Source organism: Leptodactylus fuscus, chromosome 7 (genome assembly GCF_031893055.1).
Source record: "Leptodactylus fuscus isolate aLepFus1 chromosome 7, aLepFus1.hap2, whole genome shotgun sequence".
NCBI classification, from domain to species: domain Eukaryota; kingdom Metazoa; phylum Chordata; class Amphibia; order Anura; family Leptodactylidae; genus Leptodactylus; species Leptodactylus fuscus.
This window is the reverse complement of record NC_134271.1, coordinates 24,981,499-25,002,979: the sequence shown is the minus strand read 5'-3', so window position 1 is coordinate 25,002,979 and position 21,481 is coordinate 24,981,499. Positions and strand designations below refer to the sequence as shown.

General features: G+C 43.7%; 1 protein-coding gene across 1 annotated transcript; it reads left to right on the top strand.

Moving 5' to 3' along the window:
• The first annotated feature begins 5,086 nt into the window (after positions 1-5,086).
• On the top strand, positions 5,087-18,326 carry LRRC56 (leucine rich repeat containing 56). Its single transcript, XM_075281386.1, has 12 exons — positions 5,087-5,227; positions 5,334-5,421; positions 7,135-7,195; positions 8,577-8,673; positions 9,742-9,939; positions 11,856-12,027; positions 13,273-13,458; positions 13,578-13,642; positions 14,693-14,823; positions 15,844-16,028; positions 17,428-17,767; positions 18,152-18,326. Exons 1-12 carry the CDS (start codon positions 5,087-5,089, stop codon positions 18,324-18,326), a joined length of 1,839 nt encoding a protein of 612 aa, XP_075137487.1.
• Positions 18,327-21,481: the final 3,155 nt, after the last annotated feature.

Genomic DNA, 21,481 nt, shown 5'->3' with positions numbered 1-21,481 from the left:
CCATGGACATTGCAGATAAAATTACGGTTGTGTGCACAGGGCTTAGCACAATAATGGTTGAGTAAAACACCCTCAAATTTATAGGGTACTTTGTTCTATTTCCTATGGATTGTTGGTGGGTTGGCCCCAGAATCATTTTATCCGGTGGGCCCAAGTAACCCCACGCTCCAGACTGCATGTATAGGGCACACAGGAGAATACACAGATAGAATATGAATACTGGCTAGAATAGGGAGAAGGTAAAGGTTAATATTAGAGGTACAGTAATACTGCGCCTCTCGTTGGCCAATGCATGTTCAGTACATGATGGTAAGTTGGGGGCTGAAAGTCCCAGCGCTTATTTAGATGGCAGACTTCTCATACATCATTCAACTATGGAGAAGACAGCTAGAGGTGCAACGGGGAAAGGTATAAGTAAAAACATGAATGCAATGAGTAGCAAGTAAGCAACAGATACTCTCTAAGAGATTTCCCATCGAGGAGACATTTGTCGGTCCATTCTACCCATTTGCAAACCTAATGGTCCATAATGAACGTTGTACTCCCCATGCCAGCGGAGGGGACAAGGAATCAGTCTGCAAGTGTATCCGTAATACAGGAGGTGTCTATGCTAGTGTAGTCTAGAGTAACCCCTGGCATCGTTTCCTCTTTATGTACTACTGTATTTCTCGAAATTCTTTAATCTTTTCTTTTCGGCTTCTAAATGAGGAATTTACAATAACTGTAATCCACAGTGCAGGAATAGCACAGTCAATATCACTTGACCAACGTGTTAGCCCAATACATTTTTTACTGTAAATGCACCACTTAGTTCTTTCACAATTGTGATTTCCATATGAAGGTCCAGTTTTTATGCCACCCTCCATTATCTGCCACTTTATAATATTCTGTAGTTGGATATATTGTTTCTGGCTATGTCCGACAGTCCTTAAAAGAAACCGGTCATGTTGAACATGCATCTTCATATGCAGGCAGTGTGTATCTGCCGTATTTATTGGCTGAACCTCACAAGTTTCGTCCAATTCCAACCAAACATGTCCCAAATGCAGCTACTAGTATTATACTATGGGGTCTCTTCAGACCCCAGAATATAATGAGCATAGGCCCAGGGGAGATGAGTAAACATAAAAAATAGTGTTACTCACCTCTTCAGGTGTCTGGAGCTGGTCTTCGTACCTATTCTAGTCTCAGAGACTTCATGAATGACAATGACATAATGATACAGATGCAACCCACGTGACCACTGAGGCATAACAAAGTGTTGACATTAGGCAGGAAGAGGCCCCAAGACCAGTTTGGAGCCCAGGGGAGGTGAGTGACACTATCTGTTATGTTTAATCACATCCCTTGGGCCTCCGCTGAAGAGACCCCAAGAATAATAATGACTATAATGAATGAATATAATGAATAATACGGGCCACTATGGGGGATTATACTTTGTGGAGGGGCCACTAGGGGGATTATACTTTGTGGAGGGGCCATTATGGAATACTATACTGTGTTGATGGGCTACTATGAGACATACTGTGTGGACAGGCCACTATGGTATGTAAGGGCTGCTATGGGCCATTGTACTGTATAGAGGCCTCTATTTATATTGTGTGAAGGGGACGTGACCAAATGAGCTATGGCAGCAGACAATGGATGGGTGAGTGTTTTTTTTATGTTACACCCAGGGATGAATCTAGAGTCTCTGCTGCTTGAGTTGAAATATAGTAAGACACCCCCCCCCCCCCAAAAAAAAAAAAAAAAAAAAAAGATACCTAACCCAGCTATCTTTTGTTGTGCAATGGGTTCTCCCCTAATTTTTATTGTAGGACATGCCCCCTATTTTCAGATCCAAAAATACCCTTATTTGCCCTCACATAGTATATGATGCCCTCTTTTACCCCCCCCCCCACATGTTATATATGGCCCCCATATGGTTTATGACCTCATTTTTATGGCCCCCAAACAGTATGACACCCTGTCTTTGGCCCCCACACTGTATATGACCCCCTTTTTTATGGCTCCCACACACTATATGGCCGCCTTATTTCTTGGGCCCCGCACAGTGATAGGTTAGTCTGCTACCTACTGTATAATTCTATTTGGGGGTACAAAGGATAACGTGGGTTTCTTGTACCTCTGAATGAACGGGGTGGCCAATTGGAAGTGTGTGACCACTCTATGGGAGTGCCAGAGGTAGCCAAGTACATCACTTAGCTATCTTCATCAATCTCAATGCCTTGCCATTCAGACTGTTCTCGTGATTCGTGAAGGTCCCAGCAGTCAGACCCCCACTAACAGCGAGTTATCCCTATCATGTGCATATCGAGTAACCTATATTAACCAGAATACCCCTTTAAGAGAATACCCGTTGTCTGCAAAGATGACGCAGGCTGCATTGGTGCATACTCATTTTTCATTGCTCTTATGGATATCCTAAGTGTTTACGGAATATCAGGAAATGATATTGGGATACGCGCCAATAAAGTGCGAACATATAGTAATGAGCTATTTTATCTAGAAGCTAACAGGGTGAAGTAATTGTGTAAATTTATATATGAAGTCACAAATTGAAAGTGAATATATTAGTTAAATACTTTGGCACCAGTTTCCTATTCCCAGTGTTGACTAAAGACTGAGATCCTGCAACCCGCGCCTTTTACTGCTGCATCAATAAATGAGGTCATAGCTGACACATCCATTTAACTGTTTAAATGGGCTGCAGACAAAGGTGCAGGCGCTGGCAGGGTGCGGACTGGATAATGGGAAGCACCAAAATACTTGCTCATTTATTAATGTGATTTATTGGCTACTGCATAGCCAAGCACTTTAGTATACCATAATGCAGTACCTTTCAGGGATAAACGGACTGCAAAAAAGCCAAATGTAAATGTCATAACCCTCTTAGAGACATCAATACTGTCACTTTTTGTTTTCGGTCTGTTCTGTTGCCATAACTCAAAATGCTGTGTGAGCAATACAATGCAACCACAGCCATTTTGTTTAATGTAGAATAAACAGCTCTGACCCACCAAAGCATGGACTTCATGGATTCTGGAGGTGTTCTGTGGTTTCTGGCAGCAAAACATCCTTTTCAGGGGGTTTTCAGGGGTATTTCAGGACTTTAGTATTGATGGGCTAGCTTTGGGATAGGCAGGGACATAATGATTGTGGTAGCAGGAGGTACAACTGTGACTGGGCCTGGAGGGGTATTGGACCCACCAATGAGATAGAAATGGCTGGGGCCCCACAGTGGTCAAGGAAACCTTAAGTTCTTGACTGCTGTCTCCAAAAACAGTCTCCTATGTAAAGCAGTACACCTCCAGCAATAGAGATCGGCAATCCTCACTGCTGCCTGCAGAGTTGAGTAGAGTGGCCTCCACAGGCAGCAGTGTTGAGTGCCGATCTCTGCTACCTCCGGTCGGCACTCAACACTGCTGCCTGTGGAGGCCACTCTACTCAGCTCTCCAGGCAGCAGTGACGATTGCCGATCTCTATTGCTGGAGGTGTATTGCTTTATATAGTACTGAGTGGTCGGGGTATCAGGCTTTCCTCAGCCATTGTCATGAACCTGGAGTGGGAATCCCTCAGTGGTTAACCCCTCTATACCAGTTACCTGTTCTTGATGATCTTGACCCCTTCCGATTTTACAACACACGCCATCCGTTTTATAGCTCCATGCAATGTTATTATAGGCTGTTCAGCAGAGGTCCCAGGTGATGGACCCCCACTGATCTCTTATTGATGACCTATCCTGAGGTTAGATCAGCATTACTTAGGGACTAGAATAACCCTTTAAAGAGGACTAAAGTTGTCCCAGTAGAAGACTGATCAGAGCATCACATATTGTTGGCTGGCCTATGTACCATAGTACTTTGTGGAGCCGTCTCTTCCCCAGGTACACGAGTTACTCTTACCCAACGAAATGTAATTTATTTTACCCTGGCACCTTTATTCATTGGGCTGTGGCCCAATTCTAATGCTCATTGTAGGTGTAATAAAATTCCTTAAGTTGCAGTAATGTTAAAAGTTGTATTCAGCCGTTTCCTGGTAAGAACTGTTTCTTAGAAGGCAAGACTCTTAACCAGGTAGTCTGATGCAACCACCTTTCCTATATATATATATATATATATATATATATACAGATCGGCCTTCCAGGACTAGAGGAAAGTTGGGTAATAAATGGGTAATACCCCCCTGTAGTAGCTGCAGCTTTTCATGTTTTGTTCATGTTGTAGGGTTTCTTTGTTCTGTCCCAGGTCAATGCCATACGTTATATTTTACATCTCTGTCTCTTTTTTTCAGGAGTCTGAACATTTTAGAGAAATGTGATCTTTCCTTCCTTTGAGAGGTGAGTGAATTCACTATGTCCAAATGACACTTCTTAAGACGTTTCCACCCATCCAACCTTCATGCAATGACTTGGCAGATACTGCTCATTTCCGAACCGTACGGACCCCTGAGGACGCTTTCACACATGCCATTTTGATGCTGTTTTTCGTAATTTTTGAAGCCAATGTCAGGAGAAGACAGGAGAAGACTGTAAAGGGAAGAAAATTCTATGGAAAAAATTTACTTCTTTTTCACTTGGGAGCCCAAGTTTTGAATTTGTCTGGCCCGCAAGTAAAAAAAACAAAAAAAATTAACACTCAACTAAAAAATTCCCCCACCGCACCCATTATGGTATTTCTCAGGTCTTCCACTTTGTAATTTTTTTATTACTATGTTACTATTCCAGCGATCCAACCTGTGCAATATATATATACACACTGTACGTTGACTTTAGAATAGACGCACCATTTACTTAACAAAATTTGCTTCTACCCTCTACCACAATGCATATGTATTGGGGCATGACTAGAGATGAGCGAGTACTATTCGAAACTGCCGTTTAGAATAGCATGCTCCCATAGGAATGAATGGATGCAGCCGGCACGCAGCTTAACCCCCTGCACGCCGGCTGCGTCCATTCATTCCTATGGGAGCGTGCGATTCTAAACGGCAGTTTCGAATAGTACTCGCTCATCTCTAGTCGTGACCATTCATATAGAAAACGTATTGACACATGCACTTATGCTTCTGTCCTTATAGGTAAAGCATGGAGCAGAGTTTACATAGGCGCCCGGGAACACCAGGCGTGAGAGTCCTTGATTTGGGTTGGCAAGGACTACTAAACCCAAATCCTGTAAGCAGAGACGATGAACCCCTTGTAGATGAATACCTCTCCCCTTCAAGACTGGTATGAGTCTACTGCAAATATATATACAAACTTTATAAAAAGCCATCCTATACATTCCCTAAAATTAATATTGTGGGTTTTTTGTTTGTTTTTTTTTCCTTTGCAGAAAGCACTTACCGGAGAGGATAATCTGCAAGAAGTTACAACACTCCAAATGTGTGTGGACACCAGGGAACGCACCTTGGGGAATTTTGGTGAGGGATGTTTTTTAGGTGAGGGGGGTGAAACAGATGGCTCTATGTGCTGTGCAGCATGCATCTACCTCTTAGGGGTCATTCACACGGAGTAACGCGGCGCTGATTCTACCACGATAACTCACACACGTTAAATGGAGCCCATTGAAGTTAATGGTAGTCTTTTTATCAGCGCTGATTCTACCACGAGTTATCGTGGCAGAATCAGCGCCGCGTTACTCCATGTGAATTCCCCCTTAAACTGATCCATTAAACGGGTATTCCAGTAAAATTTCAAGTTATCCTATGCACTGGATAGGGGATAATGGTCAGGTTATTGGGGGCCTGACTGCTGGTTCTCCCACTGATGATAAGAATGGGGGCTCCATTCTCCCATCTGACTGGAGCAGCAGGTTATGCATGCAAGTTGCCATGCTATTCATTCTCTATGGGACTGGCAGAAATAGCCAAGCATTGTGCTTGGAAGTGAATAAAGCGAATGCATATGCTCAAGAAGAATTCTATTTATGCTGGGGTATAAGGGACCCTATTTGTGTGATCGGAGGGGGTCTCAGCAGTCTGACCCCCACCAATCTGATCAGATAAGAGATAACTTATAATTGCTTAAATACAGCTTCAACCCATTTATATGTTGCTTTTATGTGCACAGTCGGTATCATATATCATATAGACCAAGGGAGTAAATGGAAACTCATGCAAAATCTGTAATGGTGCCCCCAACTATGACACATCCTTTATAATATTAGTCTCCACATGATGCAGAGGGACGTCTGGGCCTCCTAAGGGTCCTGGGCCTAGGTGTAGCCACAGCCTTTGTATCTATACATTTACACTCCAGATTCCAGCAACATCTTACGTATATGGGAACTGCTATTGTAGGCTCTGCCGGTTGGTTTCATGGGGGGGGGATTTAAATTTTTTAAGGTTGTAAAGGTATATTCCCAAATAGTAGTATTATATATATACATTCCCATCCTTAATTCTCAGATCAATTCCACTTTAAGCAGCAATACTGAATGGGCGACTTTCTTCAGATGTTAGACCTGTTCACATAAAGTTATGAATAAATAATAAGCAGAAGAAATCATGCAATTAGATCCAGTATCCTTCTCAAGGAGCTTCCCAAGAGGCTCATTTTCTTCATTGATGATATGAAGGTGAAATGAAACTGTTATACTGGAAATGTCACTGGATAAATTACATTACCATGGTATAGAAACTTCAATAGGTTGGCGTCTCGCAACACTAGGCAGGAAAGTGGTTAGCCTCTGTGCCCCGACAGTAGCCAGATTACAACTATAATGGAATAATATGCTACCTGTCTCACCATAAGGAAGACGCACACTATAGAGGTCTAACCTCAGACTTCACAGCCAGAAAACCTGTTCAGACGTCAGTATTGGTACTGTGTCAGGCATGGGAGACAGCGATGCAGAGGTAGCAATCCCTACCAGCCCCTGGAGCCTCAATGGGCCCAAAGGCCTCTCTAGAATATAAGAAGACACCACTATTATAGATAATACATGGTATATCGGGGCCTGTTACATATTTTGCATTAGGGCTTAGGAGTTTTATAACATTTGGGCCAGGAGAAGGGGCAGAGTGGAGAAAAGTAATGGATGCTGTTATGGACGGGCACTAATTCCTATGCAATATATTATTATACCTGAAACAATGTGGTAACTCACTTCCACTTTTTTCTTTTCACCACAGGTACACACATGCCAAATCTTAGAGAACTTAAGCTGAACAACAGTGTCATAATGTCCGTCAGGTAAGGATGTTGTGTGGTGTAAATATGAATGGTGGGGCCCCATGGTGAACTTTTGACAACTTGACTTTTGACTTCCCCTTTCCCAAAGACCCCGACTGACCCCCTTCCTCCCTCCATTCCTGCAGGAGCCACTATGGGGCATAATACTGTGTACAGGGGCCACTATGGGGGATAATACTGCTTGCAGGGGCCACTATGGGGCATAATACTGTGTGCAGGGGCCACTATGGGTAATAATACTGTGTGCAGGGGCCACTATGGGAATAACACTATGGCATAGTGGCCTCTACACACAGTATTATCCCCCTTAGTGGCCCCTGCACACAGTAATGTGCCCCACTGTGGAAACCCATTAACAATTACTATACTCTAATAATCAGAGGACCAGGGGGGGATACAAACTCAATAAACACTGTTACTTACCTCTACCTGGTTCTGGTGCACTCCCTGGTGATGTCGGCCATCTTCAATGATAGAAGAGATGTCACTTGAGCCGGGGCTTGCATTGTGATGCATAAGTTCACAGGCCCCGGCCCATGTGACGTCACCAAGTAGGCCTGAAAGCCTTCTAGAGCCAAGAGAAATAAGTAAGGGTCAGTTCACACGTGAAAACCGCCTAGCTTATTTGTGCAAGGTTAAAAACCGCAATGAGTTTTTTCAACGCGGTTTTTTGCCTCCCACGCGGTTTTTGACGCGTTTCTTTTTTAAAACCGCATCGCGGTTTTCGCTAGCGTTTTTTTCCTATTAAAAAAATATGTCCTATAAAAACCGCGTGGTTTTTTACCGCGCGGTTTTCGCCTCCCATTCACTTCTATGGATTTCTTCAGGCATTTTCCGCCTGAAGAAAGGTCATGTCGCTTCTTTTTTCCGCTAGCGGCGATAAACCGCTAGGAGGAAAAAAGAAGCTAGCGGTCTACATAGACCACTATTGTAAAGGGGCAGTTTTTGAAGCGAAATCCGCTGTCAAAAACCTCCCCTTTGCCCACGTGTGAACTACCCTAACACTGTTTTTTATGTTCCCTCACCTCTCCTAGCCCTCTGATCATTATACTCGTGGGTTCTGAAAAGACCCTGCCGCAAGTGTAATGATAACAATATGAAAAAAAGGGTATTTCTCCAAAATTTTGCCACAATATTGCCCATCTATATCTAGAAAAGTTGCCTGGATGGGACAGTAAATTCCCCTCTATGTATTTTCCCTCTAGTGCCCATACTGCCCACATCCCATTAATGTGGCCAAACTAGATGTAGAATTGTAAAGAGACATGTGCATTTTTACTGAATGACAGTTTTGTATGAGAAATTCTATAGTTACCGCAAATAGCAAATGTATTTCAGATTATTAACATTGCTGGAGATTATATTGATGTTTTATTTCCAGAGATCTGGGTACATCGCTGTCACATTTACAAGTGCTCTGGATGGCACGCTGTAGCCTTACTGACCTTGATGGCATCTCCTCCTTCTCTTCTTTAAAGGTACACTTTATTTTATAATATTAAGATTAGAATATTTGTACAAATAGACTTGTTATAGTAACATACTTAGTACATATGTCCATCAAATTCAACCTCCTGTTTGTCAATCTGAAGACGAGTCTAAAGTCCAATTCAGATTATGGCACTAGTTAAGGGATTTGCTAGAATCCCATCCACTTTGCAGGGACTGTAAAATGCCAGGTGGAGCCTGGGCCTAATACACAGTTAGGCCAGGGCCAGAGAGAGACCCTCTATAATAGTAACTCTCCACTCTGGCTATTGGGTTCACAGTTTTTTTAGCTGCTACTAGGAGCCAGTGGAGCCCAGTGGTCACCTTTAACACATTAGGGCTGGATAAACTTCTTAAGGCTAAGGGGTAGTTCACACGGAGTAAACTGGCGTGTATTTTGGCGTGTAATTTTGCACGAGTAAAATAAGACTCCCATTGACTTCAATGACATTCTTTTACACGTGCAAAATAAATACGCCAAACTACACGTCAAAATACACGTCAAAATACACATCAAAATACACGTCAAGATACACGTCAAGATACACGGCAAGATACACGGCAAAATACACGTGTAAAATGTCATTGAAGTCAATGGGAGTCTTATTTTACACGTGTAAAATTACACGCCAAATTACACGCTAGTTTACTCCGTCTGAACTACCCCTAAGGGCAAGTTCACACGGAGTTTACGGGCGCGCATTCTGGCACGTATACACATGTCAGATGTGAGCACTCAAAAGAGATCCCATTCATTTCAATGTATCGTTACGGATGTATAACGCAAAACTACGCGCGTTATACGCCCGTAACGAAATGAACATACATTGAAATGAATGGGATCTGTTTTGAGCGCTCACATTCTGACACGTGTACACCCCTGGGGAAGGATCTCTAGAATGCAGGACCCGCGTTTGACATTCATATGAGGTTATTTTATTTATTCAACCCCTTTAAAATCATAAGTATTAATTCCAGGGGCAGATTATTCTTCAACCAGAATAAAGACATTTTTACGTGGTGCTTGATCTCACGAGATGTTCTTTTGACCACTCCAGGAGCTATACCTGGCTTATAATGATCTCAAAGATCTCAGTCAGGTGAGCATGTTGGAAAATCTGGAGATCCTTGATCTTGAAGGCAACAGCTTAGATAACATCGGCGAGCTACAGTACTTGGCTTTATGCAGCAAGCTTACAGCCCTGACAGTGGAAGGCAACCCCATATGTGGCCGGCCCAGTCCTGAAGACACTGAGGTAGGCTACCTTGTAACTCACTCATCTGTTTGGGATGGAGATGGACTGCATTGTTTATGAGCTCTTACTAGTTTATCCTTTATTAATAAGAGGAGTACTCAGTATAGGCTTAATGGTCAGATAGAGTACGTCTACCTGTCTATGTGATTTATATCCGCCGCTTCAGAACCGCTCTCTTCAGTGTGCTCTTGTCATCCCAGCGACATATGGGTTAAGCATTCATCTCTAATGACTGAAGAGTAGTAATGAAGGTCTATGCTGACCATGGCGTCTATTATGCGTTGAGTTCCATCTGTCCCCAGACGGAGCTAACAAGGTTATCAACCCTTCTGTCTACATCTGACTCTGCAGCCTGATCTGATTTCACCTGGAGTGAGATCATCTCCTCTGGTGATCTCATGTCTAAAATGCCAAGAGCCCAGGCTCTTGGTGATGGCCTGTACAAATGACCTTTTGCTTTGTTAGTGGGCTAGCTGTGTTTTTAAGGGCGAACACACCAGTCTACTCTTTTCTTATGGCCCCATACACTTAATAAGTTTGTGGAGTGATAAGCCTAGAGGCAAAAATTAGGAAAAGTCCTATTCCTCTCCAATTTTTTGTCTCTTTCATAAAATGGAGGTTTCAGACAGAACATGGATATCCTCGAAGTGTCCTCCATGCTGTTTTCACACAAACCCATAATAGCACAAATTTGTGAGCCTGTAGCCTTAAATCCAGTCTTGGAGCTGTTGTACTCTACATGCCAATATTGCCTATATTGAAATTGTTAGTAAGGAATATTTTGGCAACGGGCACAAAGTTACCAGTCTCCTGTTCTGATGCTCCCCACGTCCCGGCTGATCTCTACTTCTCTTGACATACCGGGATTGCCAGCTTAACCAATCACTGGCTGAGTCAGGTCAACACTGTGTCTGCTGATTGGCTGAGCAGGCATTTCCTGTGGGTGGAGCTGGTACCAGGAAGTGGAGACTAGCAGGAATCAGGAAGTGGTGGAATGGGACTAGCAGGAGATCAGTAAGGTGACTGCTGCTTTATTTTTATTAACTGTGAGCCTTTTGTCAAAAAAATTATTCCCCACTGAACAACCCCTATATTCTGGAACTGGAAAGGTAATAACAATGTAAAACAAGATTGGAAAGGTTGGTAGAGACGGATTTTGTCATACTTGATTGGGCTATTTTGTCCAACATCTGTGACAGAGGTGCCTAACAAATCCACCACATACAGATGTGAATGCAGCCTTAGCAGTAATATTTGGAGAAAAACAACACCCTAAACATCTAATAAGGAACCTAAAATATTTTTTGACCGATACTAAACAGCGATACCTTGTTACCTGTAAGTGGCGCTGTGCAACTACCCAAGATGGGAAAAATTATCTGATTTTTAGAAACAGTGCCACTCTTGTCAGCAGGCTGTGTTTGGTATTACATCTCAGTCTTCTTCAATGGCTGGCAATTAAAGGCTACAATATTAAACGCAACCCATGGACAAGAGTGGCACTATTTCTGGAAAAAATGCAGACTTTTTTCTTCTAATCCTGATGATATAGGTAGTGAGGGGCTGCTTGTAGTCAGATTCTGAGTTAGGAATCATATGTGTCAAACCAAGGCTACTTTGTGTTAGCTAGGGTATAATCCAATATACTGGATGGCAGGCAGTCCCTGTATATTGAGCGTAACGTCATTATAGAGATATTTCGTGTAGATTCATGAATCTGTGCACTGCAGCAGAAAAGAGAAGATCAATATATCATCAAATGGCCAGCACACTGACTGTGATAAAGATGACTCCTTCTGTACATTGCTGACTACGTAACCCTTTAAAACAAATGCTTAATATACTCAAAAAAAAAAATACCAAAAATATATGGATGATCTTATATATCAGCCTGACATATAGGTGTCTTTTCTTAGTCTTCAGATTACAATTACCGTGAGGCAGTAAGAAGAATAATCCCACAACTGCAATATCTCGATGACATCCCAGCTGATCAGATAGACCCGGACACACCACGGACTCCAAACCAGGACTGGCTAATGGTGCTGGACTCCATCAAAGAAAGCGCCACGAGCTTGGCATCTGAGGGTAAGGGCTACCAAGAAGGCTTAATGGATGTTACATAGACTAGCCAACATGACTGTACATGACAGTATGGCTGATCAGAAATATCTGTACATGGGTTGTGTCTGCTGTTGCAGTTCAACTGTATTTAAATAAATGGGGTCAAGCTGCAATACCACTCACAACCTGTGGATAGTGGGGCACTGTGTTTTTGTTTTGTTTTTTTTAATTAGGGAAGTATGGTATGTTTTTCTAGCCCTGGACTACCCTGTCAATGGTTCAGATGTTGTCCTGCCAGTATATTTAGCCAGGGTCCTATGCCCACTGTAAGGGCTGCAAGAATGATTTACCAATGAAAATATGTCAGATTTAATATTTTGTTGCACAACCTTTAGAGGTAATCGCTGCAATCAAACGATTCCTGTAACTGTCAATGAGACTTCTGCACCTCTCTGCAGGTATTTTGGCCCACTCCTCATGAGCAAACTGCTCCAGTTGTCTCAGGTTTGAAGGGTGCCTTTTCCAGACGACATGTTTCAGCTCTTTCCAAAGAGGCTCAATAGGATTTAGGTCAGGGTTCATAGAAGCCACTGCAGAATAGTCCAATGTTTTCCTCTTAGCCATTCTTGGGTGTTTTTAGCTGTGTGTTTTCGGTTATTGTCCTGTTGCAAGACACATGACTTGTGACTGAGACCAATCTTTCTGACACTAAGCAGTACATTTCTCTCTAGAATCCCTTAATAGTCTTGAGATTTCATTGTACCCTGCACAGATTCAAGACACCCTGTGCCAGATACAGCAAAGCAGCCCCAGGACATAACAGAGCCTCCTCCATGTTTCACAGTAGGGACAGTGTTCTTTTCAAGATATGCTGTGAACATAGAGCTGATGTGCCTTGCCAAAAAGTTCAATTTTTATCTCATCTGGCCATAGGACATTCTCCCAGAAGCTTTGTGGCTTGTCAACATGTAGTTTGGTTATTATTACTTTTGTCAGATTCAAGTTATTTCTGTGACCGTTGTGGGTTTTTCTTTCATTAAATGAGGGGGGCCAACAATTTTGTCCTCAAGTGTATGTTTAGAGAGATGTCCCCATTTTATCATACAGCATGAGGCCCTGTAATAAACCTGGGACATCTAGTAAGGTTCTAAGGCATGGACATATTACACAGTATCTTCCATATTGAGCCATGCATGGACAGATATCTGGTTGTCTATGATTAACCCAAACATAAATGACCAAATTGATGATTTAATATATTATCTCAAGATCCAGAGAGTGGCCAAAGAAAGATAGGTATGAGACCCGCAACAGCTCAGCCAGTACTATCCAGACGACCACACTCCGCTCCAAGACCTTCAAGTACTGGAAGAATTGTCACTAGCCTACCAAGAAGTCCACTCGAACCGTCTGATGATTCTCTCGTTGAGGATGAAGCCAGCGACCTAACTCATGGTAACATAATTCAAAATGTTCCTTTATTGTTATGTGCTATACCTATGGATGTATATTTGAGGGTGTAGCTTGTTTTTCTTGTATTGTCTTTATATTTCTATATTTTTGATCACATACAGGTGTTAGCAAAGTCATTTGTGGGAATCCCATTAAAGCTCTGCGTGCACGAAAGGAAAAGCTAGAGGTGAGCGCCTGCAAATAAAATGGCTGTTTTTGTCAAACATACTAGTTGAATGTGGGTAGAGCACTGAGACATGTAATGTCAAACGTCTTGGCACTATTTTATATCGTTTTATACATTCTGGATATCTGCACAGTCATTTCTGAGTTGCTGTGTAAGCAGGAGTGGCTTATGCTCTGGGTTTTATAGGAGCAGGAGGGTAATCCAGGGCAGTAAGGTAGATATCCAAGAAGCAGATACTTAGTCAAGCAAGCCGAGTCAATAACGAGGTCACGTGGTAGCAGAAGGCAGAGGCAGGAGCGAAGTCAGGGAAGCCGGGTTATACACAGGAGGTCAATGGAGTAGCCAAATCAGGATCCAAATGGAGGTCAGGTGGAAGGCAAAGTTCATACACAGGAGGTCAGGAAGGTACCCAATCAGGATCATGGAGGAGAGGTCTGTAAGCCAAGCCAGGTCAAACAATCCAGGGAATCCAAGAGCAGGGACAGGAGACTGGTGACAGGGAGCAGGAAGGGAGCAGAAGAGACTTATGGCATGAGGGAGCTGATACCGTGAGTGAACGAATAACCAGCGGCGGGCCAGAGCCAGAATGAGGCCTAAATAGCCTCCGGCCCACAGCTCACCCCTGAAACTGTAAGTGCCGATCCTGGTGCTAGGGAGAAACCGGAACCTCTGCACACTCAAGTGGAGGCCTCCGGCCTACCCCAGCGCCGGAACCAGCAGAGACTCTGGCACTGGATAGGGATCGGGCCGGGCACCTTTCCACAGCAGAGCAGAGGACCCAGCCTGTCCTAAAAGAGGTAGCTTCCTAAAGACTGGGGGCTGCTAGCCTTTAAAAAAAAATCCCTCTCTCCTTGGCTTGTACACTTACATGTGCATGACCTTTGCCTCAGTGTTTCACCTACAGGCGCCATGTTATGGAGTAGGAGGAGCTGAGGAAATTGACATATACCATAATTTTTTGGGAAAAAGTTAAACATAGCTTGTTATTTAATCTCTGTGCCTTCTATGGGTGGTCCTACCTTGTGATTGACAGCTATCTCTGTCTTACAGGCAACTCAAGAATCAAGTGTTCCACCGAAAGGATTCAAACCTGAGGTCTCATGTGAGTCTCTTACAGTCTCTCAGAAGGATCGGGATGATGTGTTTGCTGAACTGAAAGCCTGGAGAGAGAGGCATCATGAGTAAGACAACATGCTAAGGATGATCGATGGGAATGGTTCAAGCTTAAAGCAGACCTTTCACCTCCTTGGCCAAATCCAGCTCTTTGCATCATTTAATAGGTGCTGCTTCATTCCAGCACAGTGTTCCTGAACAATAAGTGCTGGTTATTTTGGTGCCTGATATGCTATTCAGTCTCTGACAGTGATCAGTGTTAGGGTAAGCTCACACAGGGTTTTTTGGTCATGATTTTGAGGCCGTTATCCGCCTCAAAATCCTGAGCAAAAAGACGGATCAATGGGAGCTGGTCATGTCTTTTTTCCAGGAGCCGTGTGTTCCGGTTCCCGGAAAAAAGAATGGACGTGCTCATTCTTCAGGCCGAATCGCAAGGCGCAGACACTGCAGACACTCCCTGTTCCTGGCTGACACTGCTGACCTGAAGGTACAGAGCCTAAGGAGCCTGCAGAGACTCCAAAACTAACTGCACTGACTGCTCAGGAATGGTTAGAGCTAGAGAAAAAAATCCAAATGCGCTGGAATCAGTGGGGGAGAACAGATGCTAAGAATTGGAGTTGATGGAGGTGATGAAAGGTTCTCTTTAAGATACTGTCCTACCTACTAATCAGAAGGGATAAAAAAATAAGATAAATCATTTTATTGGCTGAATTTACATACAATAATATGTGTTATACATACAGTATATGTACAGTAATAAAGATTGTTACCAGTTCTATTTAGGATGCAGTAATATTCATGGTATTCAGTGCAAAATGTATATTAAGGGCATATAATCAGTATTGTATGCAGTTATGGAAAGGGATGCAGTTGTTGCAGAAAGAAGATGTCCTCCATAATGCCATGTATAGGTAGCTACCCTGGTCTCACTAGAGAGACAGCTTTGATTTGCATTTTCCACTACCCATTGAGTTACTGGTTTTAATAACATAAAACTGCATCCAAATACAAAGTGTGAATTGTACCTAACCCTGATGACCATCTAGAATAAGACCCACAATTACAGTGGCTTTTCATTGCTGTACTAGGGTGCTGCAGAGGATAAAGGATGAGCGGGCTCCACAGGTACTCACTATAACACACAGTGATGAAGATGAAAGGGAGAGTTTATCTTCCAGCAGTGAGGATGAAGATCTGGAGGACACTTGGGACTCAGGATGCCTTGTTAGAGTATCTCCTGAGACAACAATTCACTCTCCTAGAACACTTTCAGGTGAGAGCTTCTTCAGGGCACATTCACACAAGCATAATAAAGATCCTTGCTTCAGCCATATATTTAGAGCTAAAGGTGGGATTAAATCAATTGTGGAAAGACCTTCCTGATCTTACAAAATGGAATCCACTTCCTTCTTTTGTTATATCTATAGATATATAGATATTGTAACATGCTAACATATCTCTATTAAAGGAAACCCATACAAGGTTTGGGACCACTGAACCAAGGGGGTGTTGTTGTGCACTGGAGTTTAGTGTCCCCAGCTTGCGAATATCAAAACCATCCATTTCACTGGGTGGGGTTAAACTGCTAAGTCTCATTAAGTCCACTGAAACCAGTTTGTCATTCCTCTGACCCTAACCCCTCGTTCACATCTGCGTTAGTGTTCCGTTCAGGGGAGTCCACCTGAACGGAATACCAAATGCAATTGCAAGTGCTGTGCAGTAAACGCACACGGATCCCCGTAGACTATAATGGGGTCAATGTGCTTGTGCAAGAAATCTGTAGGGAACATGCAGAGAGAAAAGTAGTTCACAATTGCATGATTTGTGCGGGCAGCGCATTGCAAGCACATGGACCCCATTATAGTCTATGGGGTCTGTGTGCTTTTACTGCAAACTGCTTGCAAATACGTCTGGTATTCCGTTCGGGGATCCCCATGTGGACTCCCCCAAACGGAATACAAATGCAGATGTGAAGGAGGGGTTCCCTTCCGTCCCATATCTTATCCTTTTAAACCTCCTCTGCCCACTGTCTTATCTTCTTTGTCTTGTCTTAGTAGTATTTGTCCCCTGTAATGTTTATCTGATGATAAGAATTCTTCCTTTGCTGTCTTCTTTATTTCCCCAAATGTTTTATTATAAATTATTTATTAAAAATTACGGAAACAGATAGGCAAGTTTTGGTTCCAAAACCCCACCTGCATTCCTACATCCTGGTGGTTTACTCAACCCAAACCAGATCCCTTTTAAAGGCTACATTTAGAACAAGCAGCTGTAGAAGTTCATATATGATCGAGGTAGGTCTTAGGACCTAGGAAGTACCTACACATACCCTATACAGTAAACTCACAATTTGCATATGCAACAATTCCCTCTTTTTGTTACTGGCTGCTATATGATATAGACTCCAATAGAAACTGGTCTTTGCATTCGGTTGACCGTCTTCCAAGACAAAGACTCCTTTGTGCAAAATGGAAGAGTTACAATAAAAAGAGCAAATATAAAGCACCTCCCATATATTATCCTCCATGTGACTGGCTTATAGGGTGTATTTTAGAGATCTGCAATTTCTTTACGTACGAATATTGATAGGGTAGGCAGTGCTGATAATGTCTGATCAATTTTATTCTATTATTTAAGCATATATTATGTGTAATTATTATTTTGTTTACTAGCTGTGCCACTAAATGTTGGAGAAATGACGTCACACGATTCTCCGCATCAGCCATCTCCCCCCATGACTCCATGTCCGCCAAGTCCAATTGGAAGAAATTCCAGACCCAACAAGGGTGCAGACATTCGAGCCAGACGTTTACATAGGGTATCAAGTCCAAGCAAGATGACAGGACTGAGGGCAACAAATACATACATGGGGGATGAAGCTTTTTTGGCAACAGATATTGATGGCAATGTTTTTAGGACCCAGTCAATGATCCATCAGACCAGTACACCAGTGGGTGAGCAGAATAGAAGATCTGTTTCTGGACCTGGACAGCTAGAACATAGTAACTCCAGGTGAGTGTTTTTGAGATCTGTATATGTCTATTATGACAGCTCATTTCTATAGTATTCACAGAATAGGCCAATATCAGATTGAGGGGGCCCAACTCTAAGCATATCTGCCTATTACATGTTTGGCGGGGCCCCAGCGCTCGCTCTTGCAATAAGCCGTAGTGGTTGTGCCTGGTATTAAAGTCTCTCTACTCTCCGCAAATTGTAATTCCGCATACAGCCTATATGGACTAGTATTACATAGTCTCCATTCACTGTAATGGGGATACTAAAATACCATGCACAACCACTACAGATGGTGTTTTGCAAGAGCAAGTACTGAAGAGGCCACAGAACGACCAGAGGTTATCATTTTGGTAAGAAATGTTTACCTTGGTTTTTATCTAGACCAACAGGAGCCAGATTTCTTTCCACCCATCAACCTGTAATCCGCTCCTCTATCAAAACTCCCGAGAGACCCTCACCACCACATACCCTTCGTCCTGTGACAGCCACGGGCATCCTGCAGAGACTGCCCAATCGACCGACTCTTGTGACAACCAGCAAAACTTCAACTGCATAGCAAAACGTTGTGACTTCTCAATCGTATACAGACTATATACAGTATTCTGCAAAGGCCACCAAAGAAGCTTCCATCTCTTTATGGACAAGTAACCCTGCTGGAGTAGACTGCCCCCTACTGGTTCTCAGGCAATGTGTTGGAGGAGCAATCGCTGAGACTAATTCAGGTTTCTAAATTATTGTATTATTTGATATGGAAATTAATTGTAATAAAATATTGATGGGACATCTACCACAGATAGACAAATATGTAATTATCTCCAATTTCACATGAGGATAGGTCAAGGAAGCTAAGAGTAATGGAGTAAAATAAAATAAAAAAGTGATTCCTTATCCTTGTCGAGCTGCAGGGTTCTTAAAGAGATTCACTGGTAAACTAGTATTTCTCCACCATGTTACAGGCATTCATAGTGACAGCTATAAAGGTCTATCAGCACAAAGACAGCAGTGCAGAACTCCTCATAAGTCAGTTTTGTAGCACCTGCCTGCACAGTTGTTCGATGAGATCAGGGACGGTACACCACAGCTTTACTGCACATGTGCCGGACATAGGACGCATGCGCAATGAAGCCATCAGCTTCACTATGCAGGTACCAGGAGCACCCAAGAAGAGTCCAGTGAGACTTATTGGACTCGTCTCTGGGTAAGTAAAGGATTTAGGTTTCAATACAGGAGCAGACAGCTTTATACCTGACCTATTTAAAGGGATCCTATCATTAAAATCGATATTTTTTTTGTCCCTAACACGTAGGAATAGCCTTAAGAAAAGCTATTTGTCTCCTACCTTTAGATGACTTCTCTGCGCCACCATTCGGTAGAAATCCCAATTTTCACCGGTATGCAAATGAGTTCTCTCACAGCACTGGGGGCGTCCCCAATGCTGTGCTGCAAGAGAACTCTCCGGCACCACCTCCATCTTCTTCAGGAACGTCCTCTTCACACGTCTTCTTCCGGCGCAGGCTTCAAACTTCTAGGCCTCGGGCCTAGGGAAAAGCTGACTGCCCATAATACTGTGTAAGTAGCCATTTTCTTGTGACCGGTGGGCATGCGCAATCGGCTTTGCCTTAGGCCCGAGGCCTAGAAGTTTGAAGCCAACCCCCAGAAGAAGACGCAAAGAAGACCCATTCCTGAAGAAGATGGAGGCGGCGCTGGAGAGTTCTCTCGCAGCATTGGGGTCGCCCCCAGTGCTGTTTGAGCGCTGGGGCCCACCCCCAGTGCTGCGAGAGAACTCATTTGCATACCGACAAAAATGGGATTTTTACCGAACGGCGCCGCAGAGAAGACATCTAAAGGTAGGAAACAAATAGCCTTTCTTAAGGCTATTCCTACATGCTAGGGACAAAAAAATTCGATTTTAAGACACCAAACCCCACAGCCCATGTGGCTAGTTTAGTGTCCCAAATTGCCTAATAGGTTCCCTATAATTTCCTCTATATTAGCACTGCAAGGGGAACACTTTAGGACAACTTCCCTAGCAGCAGGACATCCAGCTTTTTAGGAGAGTCCTTTTAACAAAAGCCATTATACAAAGTGCACAACCATTTTATGTTAGGAGTATTTAGGTTCTTTACTTTCTATTTTTCTTACCTGGGGAGTTTTTGGCTGCGCAGTGTCTGGGGTGGCATCCTGGCGCTGCGTGGTTGTCCTGTCGTGGGTATTGGTGCACACCTTCTGACTTGCATGCGCGCACTGCTGGTAGGCAGCTTCATCTCCTGGTTGATTAGTCTGTCCTCCCATTTGCACCTGGGAGGAGTGGTCTCTACTCTGTATTTAAACCCATGCCTCCCATGGTTCTGTGCTGAGTGTCGCTTTTACAGAGCTAGGCCTTAGCAGGAGGAGTAGGTGGTGTTCTGGGATAGAGGAAGTTCCGTGGTTGGTTTTTGGGAGGTTTGGGTGAACGAGTTGGTTTGTGTGTTTTCCCTTCTGTGTTCACCAATCCTCCCTCTGTGTATAACTGACTGTGTGAGTGAATTGCCTTATCCTTTGATTTCTACTCAGTTTCCCTGTGTTTGTTTCCTAGTGTAAGGTTCCTTCCCATATTGGTTTGGGGGAATCCTTTCCCACATTTTTTCCTGTGTGCTGCTTGTGTTGTTAGTCAGCGCACACCCTTGTCAGTCCCTGTCAGTAGCAGCTTCACTTGTTCGTTAGGGGTGACCCCCTTTAGTCTCCAGTCCCTAGAGGTCTTATAGGGCATTCCTTCTCCCACTTCCCTCTAGGCCTGCGGTATCAGTGAGAGAGGAGCTGTCGGGGTCAGGCTTAGCCTGAGTACAGCCGACCCACACCCGTGAGGCAGGGACTGGGATAGCTAGTGGGAGTAGTGCAGGGCGAGATTCCCTACTGCTATTCCTTAGCCCCGTTGCAGCTACCTGGACTGACATAACAGTACACTCAGCCGGTAAAAAAAAAAAAAAAAAAAAAAAAAGGTTCGTTTGCATTATGACGGACCTGAAACAGTTGTACCAGGTGGTGCAGCAGATTTCCACTGAGATGGAGGGGATCAAGCTACGAATGGATGCCATCCAAGCTTCTGGCGTATCTCAAGTACAGCAGTTGGCTCAACACACAGCCTTTCAGGTGGAGGGCATACAGAGGCAGGTGAGTAGCGCCCCTGTGGGTCGGCCTCTGGAGCCAAAAGTCAGCTTACCTGAACCCTTCCGAGGTAAGAGGTCAGATTTTTTCCGATTTCAAAAGGACTGTCTTTTGTATTTCCGGCTACGGCCGTTTTCCTCCGGTTCTGAGGTACAGAGAGTTGGGATTATTATTACTTTATTGAGAGATGATCCCCTCATCTGGGCACATTCGTTACCAGCCGACTCAGCTTGCTTACTAACTGTAGAGGCGTTTTTCTCCACAATGGGGTTACTGTATGACGACCCAGACAGGGTACGCACGGCTGAGTATAACCTACGACGTGTGGTGCAAGGGGATCACGCTATAGAGAAATATTGCACAGAGTTTCGTAGGTGGGCAGCAGAAGTACATTGGAATGACCCCGCTCTACTTAGTCAGTTTGAGACAGGGCTCTCGGACCAGGTTAAAGACCATCTAGTTTCTCACCCTGTTCCGGGAGATCTAGATGAGGCCATGCAGTTGGCAATTAGAGTTGGACGGCGCCTCCGGGAGCGTGGAGGCAAGAGTCCTGGGGGGCTTAGCCCT